The sequence below is a fragment of the Cryptomeria japonica genome, chromosome 10 (genome assembly GCF_030272615.1).
Source record: "Cryptomeria japonica chromosome 10, Sugi_1.0, whole genome shotgun sequence".
NCBI lineage: Eukaryota > Viridiplantae > Streptophyta > Pinopsida > Cupressales > Cupressaceae > Cryptomeria > Cryptomeria japonica.
This window is the reverse complement of record NC_081414.1, coordinates 195,025,287-195,042,305: the sequence shown is the minus strand read 5'-3', so window position 1 is coordinate 195,042,305 and position 17,019 is coordinate 195,025,287. Positions and strand designations below refer to the sequence as shown.

At 37.2% G+C, this 17,019-nt stretch overlaps 1 protein-coding gene across 2 annotated transcripts in view; it reads right to left on the bottom strand.

Annotated features, from left to right (window-relative positions):
- LOC131079125 (ubiquitin-conjugating enzyme E2 22) overlaps positions 1 to 17,019 on the bottom strand; it is a 43,703-nt gene that overhangs the window by 26,149 nt on the left and 535 nt on the right. Inside the window, exons 3-4 of one of the 2 annotated variants that reach the window (XM_058017006.2) lie at positions 16,867 to 16,976; positions 15,519 to 15,663 (exon numbers count right to left, since the gene is read on the bottom strand). In XM_058017006.2, coding sequence (XP_057872989.1) covers positions 15,519 to 15,663; positions 16,867 to 16,869 — 148 coding nt within the window. In that variant the 5' untranslated portion in view covers positions 16,870 to 16,976. The remainder of the gene's footprint in view (positions 1 to 15,518; positions 15,664 to 16,866; positions 16,977 to 17,019) is intronic. The other variant, XM_058017008.2, reaches the window with a different exon arrangement.

Sequence of the window (17,019 nt, the reverse complement as noted above, 5' to 3'; positions counted from 1 at the left end):
AAATTAATTCTTCCTATGAAGCTCTGCAGACCTTTCTTATGAGCTGGTAAAGGAAGGGCCAAAATGGCACTTATCCTCTCAGGATCAATGGTAATACCATGCTTGGAGACCACGTACCCAAGCAATCTGCCCTCATGGACAGCAAATATACACTTTTTTGGATTAAGAGATATCCCAAACTGTCTGCATCTTTCGAAAATTAGCCTCAAATGGTCTAGATGATCCTTTGCTTCCTTTGAGAACACTGTGATATCATCTAAATAAACCAGCACCATTTTATACATCAAACCTTGAAACGCCATATCCATGGCTCGCTGGAAAGTTGCCCTTGCATTGGACAACCCAAAAGGCATCTTTTTATAGGCCATAGTACCCCATTTAGTAGTAAAAGTTGTCTTATACTGGTCCTCCTCTTTGACTAAAATCTGGTTATAACCGAAAAAACCATCTAACAGAGAAAACATCTCAAAACCTGAAACTACTTGCAAAATCTGCTCCATAGAAGGTAAAGGATAATGGTCTTTCAGTGAGGCTCGATTAAGGTCTCTAAAATCCACACAGAGCCTGATTTCACCATTCCTCTTCCTTACCGGAACTAAGTTTGAAACCCATGAAGTATGCTTGATGGGAAAAACTATGGCACTCTCAATCAGCTTGTCTAATTCCTTTTTCATCAGGGGCTCCAATTTGGGATTTAATGGTCTCTGTTTTTGTCTTACTGGTTTGGAATTAGGCTCGAGTTCTATTGTATGTTGCGCAAGCTTAGGGTCAAATCCCCTCAAATCAGAATATTGCCAAGCAAATATATCATTAAATTCTTGACAGAGGGATATAAAAGCTTCCTCTTTTCCTTTGATATGAAATTTGCCAAGTTTAAGAAGCTTACCTCTTGAAATCTCAACCTCTTCATAGTGTTTCTGATCAATCTGAATGCTGGACCTTTCTTTCCTAACTTGGTCATCAGAATTGAAGATGGATTCCAAGGAGACCAATCCCTTGGGTAACTTATTACCTTTCAGCTGAATGATCTGGTCACCGTACTAATGTTGTAGTCTCTCTTGGTTAGTATGAGAGAACTCAGCTTCCTCTCTCAGGAAATTCACAATCTGCTGGTCACTCTCAAAAACCTGCCAATGTATGTCATTGTCTGGTACAGCAGGCCTAATAATAATCTTTACATGTTGATGGCTACCATCGCCACCAATTTCCTTGGGAATATCAAACTCTGCTCCTATGGCTGCCAATCTGTCAGCACACTTATTCTGATTTCTGGGTATGGATATCAGATTGAAGGCATCAAATCTCTCTAAAATGTCCCACACCCTATGCTTATAAGACTTGAGCAAATCATTCTTTGTAAGACAAATGTTTCTTACCTGATTAGCAACTAACTCGCTGTCCCTAGACACTTTCAGACAGTTAATACCTCTCTGTCTTGCCCATTCCAAACCGTGGATAAGAGCCTCGTATTCAGCAACATTGTTAGTACAGCTGAAGCAAAATCTAAAAGTTGAATAGTATCTCTCACCCTTTGGGGAAACAAGCATGCATCCACCACCAGCACCAACTTTGTTCCTTGAGCCATCAAAAAAAAGCTCCCATAGCTCACAATCTTGTTGATCATCACGTTGTTCTGGATTTTTTTCTATATCAGGCATGAAGGGATCAGCCTCAAGTATCATAAAAACACCAAAATCGGTTTCTTCATACTATTCACATGGAACAGCAGTGTGGGTCTGAGCTGCCCACTCATCAAGAAGAATATCAGGTATACCTTCTGTGGGTGTATTGCCTTCTTGAACTGCAGATTGCTCCTCATCCTCACTTGCAATCAGATTGGCATTAAGGGGTGGTGGATTGTAAGGCTCTATATGATCTTTGGCTATAGATTCTGACCTCACAGTGACTTTTGTGCCATACCTGGTCCTAAACAGCATATGGGACCAATCTGAAGATAAATAACCTCCTATTTTTGCAGTAAAATCTCTTGATAAGCATATAGCGAAATAAGGAGGTAACTCTATAACGTAAATGTCTTGTGGGATAGAGAAATTTGGGCAAGCATGAAGGGTTAAACTCAGGTTTTTAATAACTCCTACTGTGTTAATAGCAGTCCCGTCTAATTGGACAACTCCTCTTTCTAAAGGCTCATATTCAATCCCCAACCTATCTACAATCTGCTTGGGCATGACCGAACTGCTAGCACCTGAGTCTATCATGCAGTTATGGACTAATTGATCTCCAATGATTAAAGATACGTAAAAGGGTGGGGGTTTAACTTTTGAAGCTTGTTGTTCTTTATTATTTGTAGTAGCATTGGTCAACACAGTCTTGGGTTTATCTTCCTTGAGTTCTTCAAATATATCTAAATTTGACAATGCTGATTGGAGTAAGTCCCTTTGGCCGGGGATACACAAGGAATCCCACATAGTCATGGATACACTTGCTTTTTTCATATGATCAAGAATATTGAAAGATGCACTTGACTTTGCTTGTATTTTAGGGGCAGCAACCTCACCTTGAGCAGCAGTTGTTTGGACTGATGGATTGGGTTGCTTCTTGCCTACCAAGGGCTGACTTGTTGGCGATTGCCTGACATTTTCAGTGGTTGATGGGATAGCAGCACTCTGATCCAAGTTCGGCAGCTGATGTATCAAGGTTTGATTATTATCAGATTGTTGCCCTCCTATGGCTCTTTTCTTGGACCTTGTATAGACCATAGCTGCTGGATCAGCTTGGTTAATCCCACAAAATTCTCCTCCTTGCCAATTTAGAAGAGCTGTCTCAAGTTGTTGATCCCCTTGCTGCTGTATAGAATCTTCACGGGGCGTATCCAATTGCCCACTTGAATTATTTTGGACCATCAAGGCCTGGTTAATCACCCCATTTGCACAAGTGCTTTGGTTATGGGGCAAATTGCAGGGAAAACACCAGTCAAAGTCCTGTGCCAAATTGTTTTGAATGGGCATGAGCTCCTTTGAAGAGCTAGCAGCATTGGGGTTATAAGCTTGATAAGGCCTTGGATTGTAGGCTTGCCTTGGGCCTTGATTATTTGGCTAATAAGGTGGTCTATTTGACTGATTCTGCTAATAATTAGACTGAAATGGAGGCTGGTAAGGCCTGAAACCTTGATTTTGCTGCCTCTTCAAGTTTACTATTTCGCTGCCAAATGTTTGCAGCAGTCCCTTGATCTCTTGCAAATCACTTGATTGCGTCGGAAAGTTATTCTCTTGTCTAACAGACTGAGAACTTGGTGCTGGTAAGGCTCGTGCAGCTGGGATGATAGCTATGGGAGCTATTTGCATTGCTATCGGTGGCTGGATGGTAGGAAAAATTGGCAAAGCAGGTCTCGGGGCAATTTTACCAGCTTGTATAAGGTTGTTCTCTGCTCTAATGGCTATAGAATAGGCCTGGGGTAAAGAAGTGCCTCCCATCGATTGCACCATCACTGAGATATCACTATTCAAAGCTCTTAAATAATATAAGAAAGCGTAGTCAGCAGTGGGTCTTACCGTTTGCGGGATTCTATCCCAAGTTTTTTGAAAACGGTGGCTGAAATCTGACATGACCTCGTGGGGAGCCCTCTTTATTGTTGACAGCTGCTCCATTAGCGACAAATGGTCGGATTTGTCCTCGAAGAAACTGCATAATTGGTCACCCAACTGGTCCCATGTCGCTATAGAATTGATAGGAAGGCCTCTGAACCATTGCAAGGCTTTACCCTTGAAAGATGTTGCAAGCAATCTGACCGCAACATTCTCCTCTGTCACATGGTGAACAGCGCATAGGCTTGCAACGTCCTTTATGTGTTCAGCTGGAGTAATTTGATCTTCACCATGAAAATACGGTAAGCTTTTCAAAGCAGCCACGGGAATATCATCATGCTGTGTTAAATTCAGTGGACTGCCCTGGTTAAATGCAACAAATGGCTGATTTCTGCCTGCTGGAATCATGATTATTGCGATTGTTGGTAACACAGTATGAGCCCTAAGAGCAGGGGGAGTAGACTTGGCTCTCCTAGAATAAACACGGTTCTCTTTTTGTTTCTCAACTACTCTCCCTCTTCTTCTAGAAGGGGAAAACTGCAAAAATTCGAAGGATGAAGAACTGCTCCTAGTTTGTATCCTTCTCATAAGCAAAAGTGCACTGTCTTTACTAAACCAAAAACCAGAGTCGCCAGGTATGTTGTAAGGATGTCTCTGAAAGACTAAAACTACTGTTGCACACACCAAACAGCACCATAAAACATCTAATAGAGACTGAAAAGATTACACTCTTTGTCCCACTGGGCGTGCCAAAAACTGTTATCACTTGAACCTGCACCGTTGTTTGCTAAGCTATCAACTCAGCAGGCTTGTGACACATGGGAACCCTCCTAGGCCTGTGGGTTGCCTAAAAATTGGAGTGAACCTCCAGAGTAAGCTGGTTCTTTTCAAATTCTGCACCTAAATTAACAATTTCTTCAGGGAAAAGAGTAAGGAGAAGAACATGTAAAACTGAAATCTAAATCTAAGGTGATTGCACTAGATGATATTTTTGAAATCCAACTAAGCACAAGATACACAATATAACAGTGATAATAAACCTCTTTTACACTAACCAACAACCCATGATCTTTGCATCAATACTTCATAAGAAGGCTGGATAATCACAGTCCTAAGAGGAAAAAACCCTTTTCACAACCTAAGACTGGTAATTACTAAAAAACACAGCTTATGACCTGCAAGAGCATATATGTTTCTGCATAGGGCATCAACAGAAAGTGCAATTTTAAGGGGGACAAAAAGCCAACCACAAAGAACTGACTAACACTAAAGACACAATAACAGAAAAGATGAGAAGTAGAGATGTATGCCAAGCTATTATCCCTGCCAAAAAGGTATCACCAAGCTCTGTAATTCCTGAAAATGTGTTACAAAAACATTCCTTCCTGCAGAGAGAACTCAAAAATTACAGTCTGCTAAAGGATGAATGAATCAGAACCATAACCAAAATGAAGGCTTCTAGTATATATGCTTTTTTTAAAAAGCAATCAAAACGACTCCACCTCCTCATTTTAGGTCGAGCAAACTGAAAAAACCTACTTTTTGGGCCTCAAACATATTTGAAAAGGAATGTATTTGAGTCAAAAAGTCAGGCCACCCATTCTGCAACCATAAAACCCCATAAATGCATCATAAATGCCCCTGAAATATCTCTGACAGGCCTGCAACCCCTCATAAATGCAAAAATATCTCTCCCTGACCTCCAAATAAATGAAAACAAATATCTGATAAAGTGATTTTTTTATTTTTTTTTTCATTATTATTACCTAATTGAACATTTGTTTGATTTTATTTTATTTATATTTATAGTAAAGGCTTTAATAACATAAAAACAATAAAATTATTTTATTTAAAGTGATAAATAAAAATAAACCACTTTAATAAGATAATTTTATTATCTTTATTTATTAAATAATTAATGTAATAAAAAAAAATATTTTTTTAAAGTGTTTTATTTTACACTTTAGTAAATAATTTTCTTTATTATATTAATTATTTATTTACTATAAATATACAATAAAATAAAAATTACAAATGTTTAATTAGGTAATGATTCTGATTTTTTTTTTTTTTAAACTTTAAAAAAAACATTTATGTATATTTATTGAAGGACATACTTCTTAAGTGATTTAAAATCACTTAATAAGATATATGAAAATAAAAAATTAAGTGATATTAAATCACTTAAGAAGTAACTTAAGGTAAAGGTTACATACTTTTGAAAGTGATTTTCACTCACTTAATGTGGAAATAAGTGATATAATCACTTGGGAAGCAATGTAATTGTTCCATAAAATATTCGCTCCCCTCCTCTTAGGTATTTCACGAGGAGAAAGAGAGAAAAAATGAAAAAGAACAAAGGCAAAATGAAAACCTAAAGTTTTCATTTACCATTCATTCGATATCTGGAAACTTCTCTCTGAAGCTAGGCGCCGCTAGGGTTTGGAACGGGGCGTGAAAGGAGAAAATATCAGTTTCTTTCTGGTACTGGGTGCCGCCATGAGTGCTGGGCCTATGTGGCGTTTACAGCCTGCTTTTCTCTCTGTGTTTTTGCTAATTTCGGGCCCATTTTAGGGAGTCGCCATGGAAATTTTCTTGTATTTCTGTGTATTTCTTGGGCGTTCGATATTGATCCCTGCTGTTGGGCGCGATTTTTTCTTGGCTTTTCACTCTGCTTACAGGTTCGCTACCTTTTACCAAGTCTGGAAGGAATAGTTGTATCTTATGAATTATTGCATAGCTTTCTAATTTAATTTGAAATCTCTAAACACGTAGAAGAAATAGATAAACTGAAAAAAAAATGCTTGAACTCCTCCAACGCCATCCTTTGATTCCTTGCATTTTCTGTATATTAAGAAATACATACAGGTCACCAGCTGGTTTTTTGAAAGAACTGCAGGCACTTTCGCCATTAATGGCTACCACTGTTTACCCCTTTTGACATCTTCTGCTCTAGTTCTCATTTTTGAAAATAATAATTTTTCCCCTTTTGAAAAAAAATAAGGGTTTAAAACTCCACGCATATGGAACTATTGTCATTCATTCATTCCATAGACAAAAAAATTCAGGTTCATTAAAGACAGCTCTCAAGGCCTCATAGCTTCTGGTCTTTGAGGGTGGTGTAGAAGTAGGACAGGACTAGGGGTGTGTACTCCATAGTCGTTTTTTGCTCAGAGTAACTAGCAATTACAGCAGACTGGGCTTTGTTATATAACCTGCTTTGCTGCCTTTGGGTCAAAAAAAAACATTGAATTCTGCATTTTTGTTTGAGGGCATGGTGAAGACATTTCCATTTGATGACTTGTTGCATTTGTCAATATTGCCACCAACAATGTATATATGCTCAATCTTGGAACTTGAATTTGTGTCAGAAGAGAGTAAATTCGCTATGTTTGTTAGCAAATCAGTGGTCAAAATTGTCACTTTTGATCCTGGCTTGAGCTCCTGTGACACATTCTGCCAAATTTCTTCTGCTTTGGGTTGTCTTAATTCAGGGTGATCAGTATTTCTTGGAGCTCCATACTTCACAGAAATGTGGGCAGTATACATCAAGGAAACTCATGTAATATTCCCTGTTGAGAAGGCTATGACTATTGCGATTTGGCTTTGCCTTAGTGGCTAACAATCTTCCTACTCCTTCCATTCCAGATACCTCTTTAGTATATCCATCGTAGAATTTTCCCTTTCCAGTTCTGACAAAACAAAATGGGTCAACAAGACTTGTCTGATCGTGACCACTGTATACTCCTTTGTTAAGATGAAATTTGGGCAAAGTCCGATCATCGAAGAAGAGATTGGAACCATCTTGAACTCCATACGGCTTGTTTGAAGTAACTACAATAACATTTGCATATTCCAACTCAGCAAATTCGTTGTCCTCGGTATTGGTATGCCCATTAAGAATGCTTGAGATGACAACACCTGAAGTAAATGAGTCCCATATGAAGTAGCTTGTGTAAAACTCATCATCAAACCCGGTATCACGGACAAACTTTAATGATTCAAAACAAAATTTAGCCTCATAAATGTTGGCTTTGCTCAAATGCTGTGAAAAACTCTTCATTTATAAGAATTGTGTTTGTTGCATCCAGCGGAACAAGTGTGATGGGAAGACCAGAATGAATAACCTGATATGCAGCAAATGGATCACCAAATATATTGAACTCTGCAAATGGGTTACTATGATAACCAGTGAATAAATTCCCATGATCCTCGCACTGTCCCGGTGTGCAAGAGGAGTTTCCATCCCTAGGGCAGCACCCTGTAGGATTTTTTGACCTAATTCCTCCACCCATCACGTAAACATGGTTCACACTCTTCAGTAAATGAGGATATGTCTTGAGAAATATTGCAAAGTTTGTATGTGCACCAATGAGGACAACAGTAGTTGGACCTGATGACAATGCTTCAAACATCACCTCTTGTGCAGTTGGTTGTTTGAGTGGTGAATAATGCCGCTCTCCATGAAGGCTCTACCACATAACATGCCAATGAAACCCTTAAGACTTTAGAAGTGTGCTATCTTTTTCTCTTTATCCCTTATGCCTTTTGGAAAGGCGTATTAAATGTTGTTTGAAGACTTGTGCACCTGCTGTAATGGAAGATATGTAGCCTGCTGCATGAATGATTGCTGCCCATACTGACTTCACATCCTGTTTGTATCACTTTCTGGAATATGACTGCATGCCTTTTATAATTGCGTTTAATGGTATCTTGCATTGTGTTAGAAAATGTCTTCGTTATGATTCTGAAAATGTATTGTATTCCTCATTATTTGCTGCCCAAAGAATCTGAAAAATTGAATGTTGCATTTTCTATACTTAGTGTACCACGTCCTTCAAAAGGACAGTCTTATCATGTTTATTGGCTGATCATGTGATTGCATACTTACGTTTTGTTATTCTTTTTCCCTTTTACCAGTTCTGATATAATTTCATTGTGTGAGACCTTGCTATCGTTTCACATGAGCTGGGCTCAACCCTTGTGGGAGCCTCATTCATCTCCACTCATTTTTGTGAATGTTATGACCAGCAAGCTGTCCTTTTTCCTAATCTTGCACATGAAACAAACCTGTTAGCTTAAATATGCATATGTATGGTGATTTTCCTTTGATCTGATATTCGCCTTTCGAGCTCCCTTTGTGATGCGAGCTATATGCATCTGATGCATGTAGGGATCATATATATATATATATATATATATATATATATATGCGTGCATTAGTACACATGTTAGAAATGTAGCCAGCCATTGCTTAGAACAAAATGTTCTAACGCATTGCATGTTTTAACTCTTTTGCAGGTATCGGAAGGAAAGCAGATACAGACCAGGGTGAAGCAGTAAGACCAGGGCAATGTCGAGTCTGCATCAACTGTTCCAGTCATTCAGGCAATGACTGGTTCCATTCTTGACATGTCTTTCCTCATTTTTCTATTGTACTTGTGCATACATATTTGTATATTTCCTTTCTGCACTGGCATGTATGTAGCTAGTCTCATGGCTCATTGTGTGGGACGCATGTTTGAATATGAATAAAATACTGCTCCTTTTGATGAGATGTCTCTCTCTTTTGTTGTTACAGACTAGAAGTATTTAAAAATACCATCTTTAGCTCATTCCTTAGTGCAGTTGGAAACACAAAAATAGAGAATTAGTACATACTTGCTTCTTTTGTAAAAACTAGCATCTCTTTAACCTATTTTTCAGCTAGAAGCGAAAAATAGGTAACAGTTATGTTGCAAAATCTAGTTTTTTGAGGTTTTTCAGTTTCCAGACTTAGTCAAATTTCAGGATCAGGACTTTCAGACTTAGCCAAATTTTAGGATCAGGCATCACTCAAGCCGGACTTGCTATCCATGTGATCCCCTTGACGACACTCAAAATGCAAAGGCTAACAGATAAAACCCTAAATGACCTAGAAAGCAAACCCTAAAAAGCAAAAAAAATAGGGGTCCCCATTTGCAATGGGGCGATGTGTGAAATGGTCACAACAGGTTCCTATGTCCAATCTTGCTTAAAAGTCTTGCAAAGCCTATCAATCCCTTCATTCTTCCCATATTTCTCCCTTTTCATTATTTTGAGATTTCATTGGGGATCTAGACATGTCTCTCCTCCCATTCCCTTGTCCTCTTCCACAAAGTTTCTCTACAATCTTCCATTTTGTTGGATTTTGAGGTCCGTTTAGATATTTATTCTCTCATTTTCCTCCTTTCTTCATTACTAACTTAAAATATCTAGAGCTCCAATTCCCTTGTCATTTCTTGCATTTGTTTGGAATTCCTCATCATCAAGGAATGATAACTTGGACTAAGGAAGAATCTCAAGCAATGTTTGAGAAGAAACCAGATGCATGTATGACTCTCATCAACAATTAATGGGTCAGTGAATCAAGGAGACATCATTCCAAGTTACCAAAGAAACTCACAAGTATGGATTTCAAGGAAGAATATGGTGACATGATATTCCTATTGAATAGGATCATGGGGGCTCCTCAAGGCACGCTATTCAACTAAGGAACTTGGAAAGAACAAAGACATTTTATATGAGTTCCTACATGGTATAGATGTTGGCTAGGCATATATAGTATAGTGGGTTGATCATGCAAAGGTGAAGTGGGAAGTAAGAGAGGTCAACTCAAGGTATATGATTGCTATCCTCAATTGCAGTTGCATGAGAAAGGACAATATAGAAGAGTGAATGATATGTTCTCAATGTATCTCACTCGTTTGTTATAAGGTGGATTCCATAGAAGATTATCCAAGGAAGCAATGGCATTGATAGAAAAATATGGATCATGGTTTATCCAATTCCTGAACTTCACCTATAAGGATTCAAGGATGCTCAAATAAGTTATAAGCTCTTGAGGAATCAGATAGATAAATTAGTGTTGCTTGAGGTAGCGAGACAGTTGTCTGGGTTTGACTTCATTCAAAAAGAGAAGCATAGACCTAGTGTTAACTTTCCTATCACACTTAGGAAAATGTTAGAGAGATGTCCTACAGCTTTGGTGGCAAAAATAGCTAATACCAAGTTGCAATTCTATCAACTTGGAACATACGAGTCTAGGACTCACTTCGATCCTTTTCATAATATTCTTACAGCTGAAGGAAAGAAACACAAGCACAGAATTGATATAGAAGACTATTGGACGAACCTCATTGATGAATTTGGAGTTAGAAGGAAGATGTGGTTAAGAATGTTCATGGACTTCATGAGGAAATGCAATCTCTTTCCAATTCCTGATCAAGTGAAGGATAATGGGAATCATATACAACCTTAATATGAGCAAGAGGACAAACGTATCCCAGCACCTAGTTGGTCACAACTGGAAATGACAGACTTAAATACATGGATGAGAGAAGTAATTGGTTACTCAAGGGAATGGATAGACCAACAAATCAACAAGCTAAGGAAACAGGGTACTCCTTTAACATATGGAAACATGGAAGATGATGAATCTTCCTCCAATGAAGATGAAATGATGAAAAGCAATGAAGAGGTAAATAGCAAAGGGGAAATTCAGGTTTCTAGAAAGAGGAAGGATATGGCTGAAAGTTTACAAGCAAAGGACAAGGAGGTTCCTAGTCAAGAATCAAGGCATAAGAAGCAAAAGTCCAATACTTCTCAATCCACCATGAGCACTTCACCCATTAGAGCGATTGATACATATGATACAAAAAGAAGATCAATATGGGAATTAGAAACATAGATGCTACCTCAGAGGAGTCATTATGAACATATATCATCACCATCAGTACATCATGAAAATCAAGGACAAGGTCTGGGTTCTCCAACTAGACATCATTTAGAAACTAAGGTAGAAGAAAATTTGGGAGAATCCAACGATCCCAATACTAATGAAGAGGTAGATAAGGAAATCATTTCATCTTTGAGAGGACTTAATGAGGATAATCAACTCGAGGATGGAATGGAGCTATCTATAGTTCCCGATTGGTTGAAAAACAACTTGAAGAAAAAAACGGTGGAGAAAATTCAAGCAATTGAAGATATAGATCATTTCCTAGCTCGAAGTGGCAAAACTAAGGAGCAAATGAAAGCCAAGAAATTATCTCAAATTACTAGAGATGGTGCAAGATCATGCATCTTACAGGTGGCAGTCCCCATGGTTGATAAGTCAAGGGAAGAAATAACTCCTATGGACTATGAGAAAATGACACTTGACCTTGAGCCATCAACAAAGAAACAAGACTTTCAAGAAATCCGTTATACCATCGGGGCAATTGAGGCAAGGTTTGACAAAGTTGAAGAGAAAAAAGAAAGGTTGGAATTGGAAAATATGAGGTTGAAAGAGTTCATACAACGTTTGATGAACCCAATGAGGCAAGAGGATCCTACATTTGTTCCACCAATATCTATTCCTCAAGAATCACTTAATAGTTATGAGGCAATGAAGAGTACAAATTAGGAAGTGAAGGAATAGATCGATGGTATTTCAAAGCAAGCAGAGGAATTCCTAGCTAGACTCATTCAAGTATATATAATAAGATAGTTATATGCTTGAATATAATACATAGTTTGGATGGAACGTGGGAAGATTTTCAAATGGTCCAAGATAAGACAATTCCACATCTTAAGATATTGAAGAAGATCCCCATGACAACATTGATTCAAGAGAAAGTAATTGATTGAGCTAAGGAAGATTGTATTGAGATGGAAGGATCAATTAGGGAAATACAATCAAGGGTCCTTACATCAGTTGAGGAATTATTGGGTCAAGAAGTTGCTACCACATGTGGTTTGGACTTAGGAGAACTGAAAGAAAAGCTTAAAGTTGTTTACTTCCGAGAGGTAGAATCCATCAAAAGAAATCAATTGGATGATCTTCTTTCCCTCATGATCTACATCAACAATTTTTAGAAGCAAGAAGCCAATTGGGAGATCATCTTCAATTCTTGTACAGAAAGATTGGACGTGATAGAGTTTCAACAGGATGCCTTGAAAAATGTCACCATGGAGGAGCTTGAATTGGTGATGTCCAAATTCATCAAATATGCCATTAGAAAAAATAGTTTGCTAAGATGATTGAGTGTCATCTAGTTTGCTAAGATGGTGTGATGATTTTGTTGTAAACCCTAATTAGGGCTTAGGTGGTTTTCTCTTGGCCATTGATTTTAGATCAATCTTGGCCCTTCATTTGCAATAAGGGCTCTATATAAGCTCAAATCATTTCATTTGTACCTAATAGGAGATTTGGAGAATTGTTACTTTGATGCTGCTAGAATTGAAATAAGTCATTGAACTCGGGTGATTCTATTTGATATTTTGTAGTATTTGTATGGTTCTTTACTTCTCAAGTTAAAGTAAATTTGTTTATCATAGTTGCATGAAAGATATTGTTGATAATTGATGGTGCAAGCTATGTTCATACCACTTGAAGTTTGTTGATTACAAAATGCAGTGTGTGGTCAAAGTGAACTTAATAAGAATTTAACTTCAATCATTGTATGCTCATCATTCATAACGTTGGTGTGCATAGGTGATGAGAAAATCTTTCGTATTCCTTAGAAGATTTGCACCATCTTCACATAATTGTTCTTAATGGTAAGGCAAAGTGTGGTTTGGTTTCACTAAATTGTCAATAATTTCCTTCATTGATAGTTAGATTTCCAAGCCCTTACCTCTTTTGCATTTTATTCAAAAAACCTTGCCAGAATTAGGATCAAGTACTCATATTGCTAAATCATAAGTTAATTAAATTGTGGTGATCAATTCCTAATGCTAGTTGTCCTTAGGTTGATCGATCCTAGAACAAAATAGTAAGTCCCTTTGTGTACCTAGTTAAATCACATCAAACCATTGAGTTGCCCACACTTCAAGACCTAACAATGGAAACCTTAGAGTTGACTCAGTTGATCACATAATTTAGCATTTGCGAAGATTTTGTTCAAGAGAGGGCAAAGTACTTGGTATTTTATTTTGTGTTGCATAGTGTCACAAAAACACATCAACAAAGCCCACGGGAAATCATACAAGGCGCCTTGAGCCTATTCATCAAGTTCAAGGGCACAATAGTACATCTGCCATTCGACCTCCTAAGGGGTGCAGAAGTGCATCCGTCATTTGGCCTCCTAACTTAACTCAAATGGAACCCAGCTAATTGCTTTCCTTATATGCCCATATCTCCCCTCCATAACGAGGCAGCAAATTGGATGAAGCTTTAGAGGAATCATTATATCTATTCTATAGGCAGAATTATAACAAGAACAACAATATAGGAACAGATATAACTGTAGCAATGTAATATTCAGATATATATAGAGAGAGAGAGAGACTGCAGATTGTATTGAAGTGCTGACCACTCTTATATATTCATGTATCTTTTTCCCATACTTCACATATTTCTTATTCCATTTATATCCTTGTCTCTATGAAGAGAGACATCCTTTTGAAAAGGGGTGACTGTTTAAATAGACACAACCTTTGTTAAGAAACCTTTATTCTAGTCGCTGCCTTAAACAATTCTTTCTTTTAGAACAACAATATAGGAACAGATATAACTGTAGCAATGTAATATTCAGATATATATATAGAGAGAGAGAGAGACTGCAGATTGTATTGAAGTGCTGACCACTCTTATATATTCATGTATCTTTTTCCCATACTTCACATATTTCTTATTCCATTTATATCCTTGTCTCTATGAAGAGAGACATCCTTTTGAAAAGGGGTGACTATTTAAATAGACACAACCTTTGTTAAGAAACCTTTATCCTAGTCGCTGCCTTAAACAATTCTTTCTTTTAAAATTCCAAACGCTTCCTTTTTGAGGATCGTTGCCTATTAATGAATTGCTGCCTTTTAATGATCGCTGCTTCTCAATCATTACTTGCTGCTCTTCATAATATAATCTATGGCCTATTAAATTTGGGTGACTTAATCTTTATTTATATATATCTTGGAACATATGTTAAGGTATGGTTGACCAGCATGGGATATAGTAATTTTACTTATATGCCAAAGTGGTGTATGCCCAAAGACAGATGTTAAGTTAATGGTAATTTGCGTATACCAAAGGGAGTCAGCTAGGTTTATAGAAAATTGTGATGTCTTATAAATAAATAAAAATTCTAATTGGCCAGATTTGAGGAGACATGATAGCAGGGATATGTGTGCAATGTGCATGACTTGCATTCCAATTCTAATTCCTATTTATTATGTATTTAAAAGAGATGTATAATACCTAATGTCTGCAATGTGCATGACTTGCATTCCAAGTTTCTAATCTTGAATTGCACTCCAAGTCTTACTTGACTTGATTAGATATGACATGACATGTACACTTGACTTGCACACAAGCTTCTAACTCAACTTGACATGACTTTGCACAATATCACATGACTTATCTGACTTGCACTCCGTGTCTCTAATTTAACTTGTGTTCCAATCATCCTTAACGTTATTTACAAAGGTGAAACTTGAAGGGCAAGAATACATTATAACTAATAGCAAAAAATCAAAGTGCTTGAGGTTAACACTAAAAAAAAATGGGGCTATTTATTTTATGATGGATTTTATCTTTAAAAAGTAAAGTTAGATATTTTAGAGGTGGCTAACCACAACAAGCTCGGTAGAAAATGCAGGCAAAGTAATTTCAACCAACCCGTTTAAGTCCCTAATAACTCCCCACCTCAAGGGCTTCAAACCTATGTACATAACTACAAAATAAATCCAAACTAGACATTGAGGGCTCATCAAAAGTTACAAAGAATATATTTAATCCCCATGGTCCTACAATTGGGCTATCATCAAATTCACTAACTCCTGGAGTACTGAAATGTTTCACCATGCATAGCCTAACATGTCCTTAAAATATCATAGTCATGGTTCATTAATGAAGTTCTCACTAAATAACAAATTACTGTTTCATATAAATAATTATACTAAAGATAAGGAATATATATTCAACTTGAGGCATCAAATATAAGCATATAAACTTACAAACATCAATTATACCTGGTCCTTCAATGTCTGCAAATATCACTGACAAGATGTCATCATTCATGAGAACCCGAATGCCTTCAGGGGAGGAATCTGCAAGACTCTTCAATTCTTTAGCAAGTTCTTTAATAACTTTTAAAGGGAGACTCTCGCAGGAAGACTGTATTAGCAATTTCGCACATGAAAGCCAATAGGTTAGAAGTGATTACATTCACAAATATTTGAAGGAAACAAACGGTAATGTAAAGCATAATCTAGTAGGAATGCTGCTTAATTTTCATGAAGACAATAATGAGGTAATCCTTAAACAATGGATAAATAGGTGCATTTCTTAGGCAAGTTCAAAAGATTCGTTAAGGTTTGCAACAAGGCAGTAATGTCTGCACAGATGAATATATCAAATGTCCTTCTTAGGGTACCAGAAAATTCAAATTATATTTATTGGAACCATGTAGTAAAACAACAAAGATAAACAGAACGTCAATTTTTGGGGGAAAACAAAACATAATGCAAAAGGCTTTTAGACCAAATTCAACGGTAACACAAGTTCCTCACATCTAGAAAATTCATCGCTTCTTAGCATATGAAACAAATCTACTTCCAACCTGGACGGTACAACAACAGAGCATTATTGAGCCTCACAAGAACAAGTGAACAACTATTGTAACATTGTATTTCCTGTTTTCATATCTATTGTGATGAGGATAATGCAGAGTTTAGCAGAGTCATAAATATGACAAGTGCAGCTGATGGCAAAAGGAACAAAAAGCTCTCAGCAATGCCATTAACTTTTACAGGAACAAGATGCTCTCAGCAATGACTTCATATCTATTGTATACTTTTGATGGCCATATCAGAAATCAACGAGTATAGTTGTAGTGTGACAAGTGATCCAAGCTCAGCAAATATAAACTGAAGCTACATGTCCCAAATTCCCAATCACGAATAATTGGTAAGCCTATGGAGGGCTCCTTCAATCAAAACACCAGCCTTGAGGCAGTATTTATAATGCAGAATGCATAATTGTAATCGATTAGGTGCATTGGCATCTAAGAAAAAACACTAGGGGTTATCATCTAATCACTCCTAAAGATGTAGGACATTGACAACAGAGTATGCTCTGGAATTCCAAGAGAAACCAGACATACTTTCCTGTTTTTGATCAAGTATATTAATAGTCGAAAGAAATAGAAAGCACAAAATTGGATTTAATCAGGTTGCATTAGACAACACAGCTTTGCATTTAATAAGCATATTGCCAAACAAGGGAAGTAAATTAACTTACAGAGAGAAGAACTATAATTATGATTTGTTCTCGTCCTGTATATAATTGATGAAGCTATAAAATTCATAAGAATCTTACCATGATTTTTGAAAAGAGATCTTCAGATTGAAAAGTTGTCCTCGAAAAAGCTTCAACAAAATTAATGATCCTCAAAGCAATATGCTACAGAACTTGGGATCCATAGTTACCTGTATTCAACGAAATAAGCACATCATTACCTTATGTAAATTT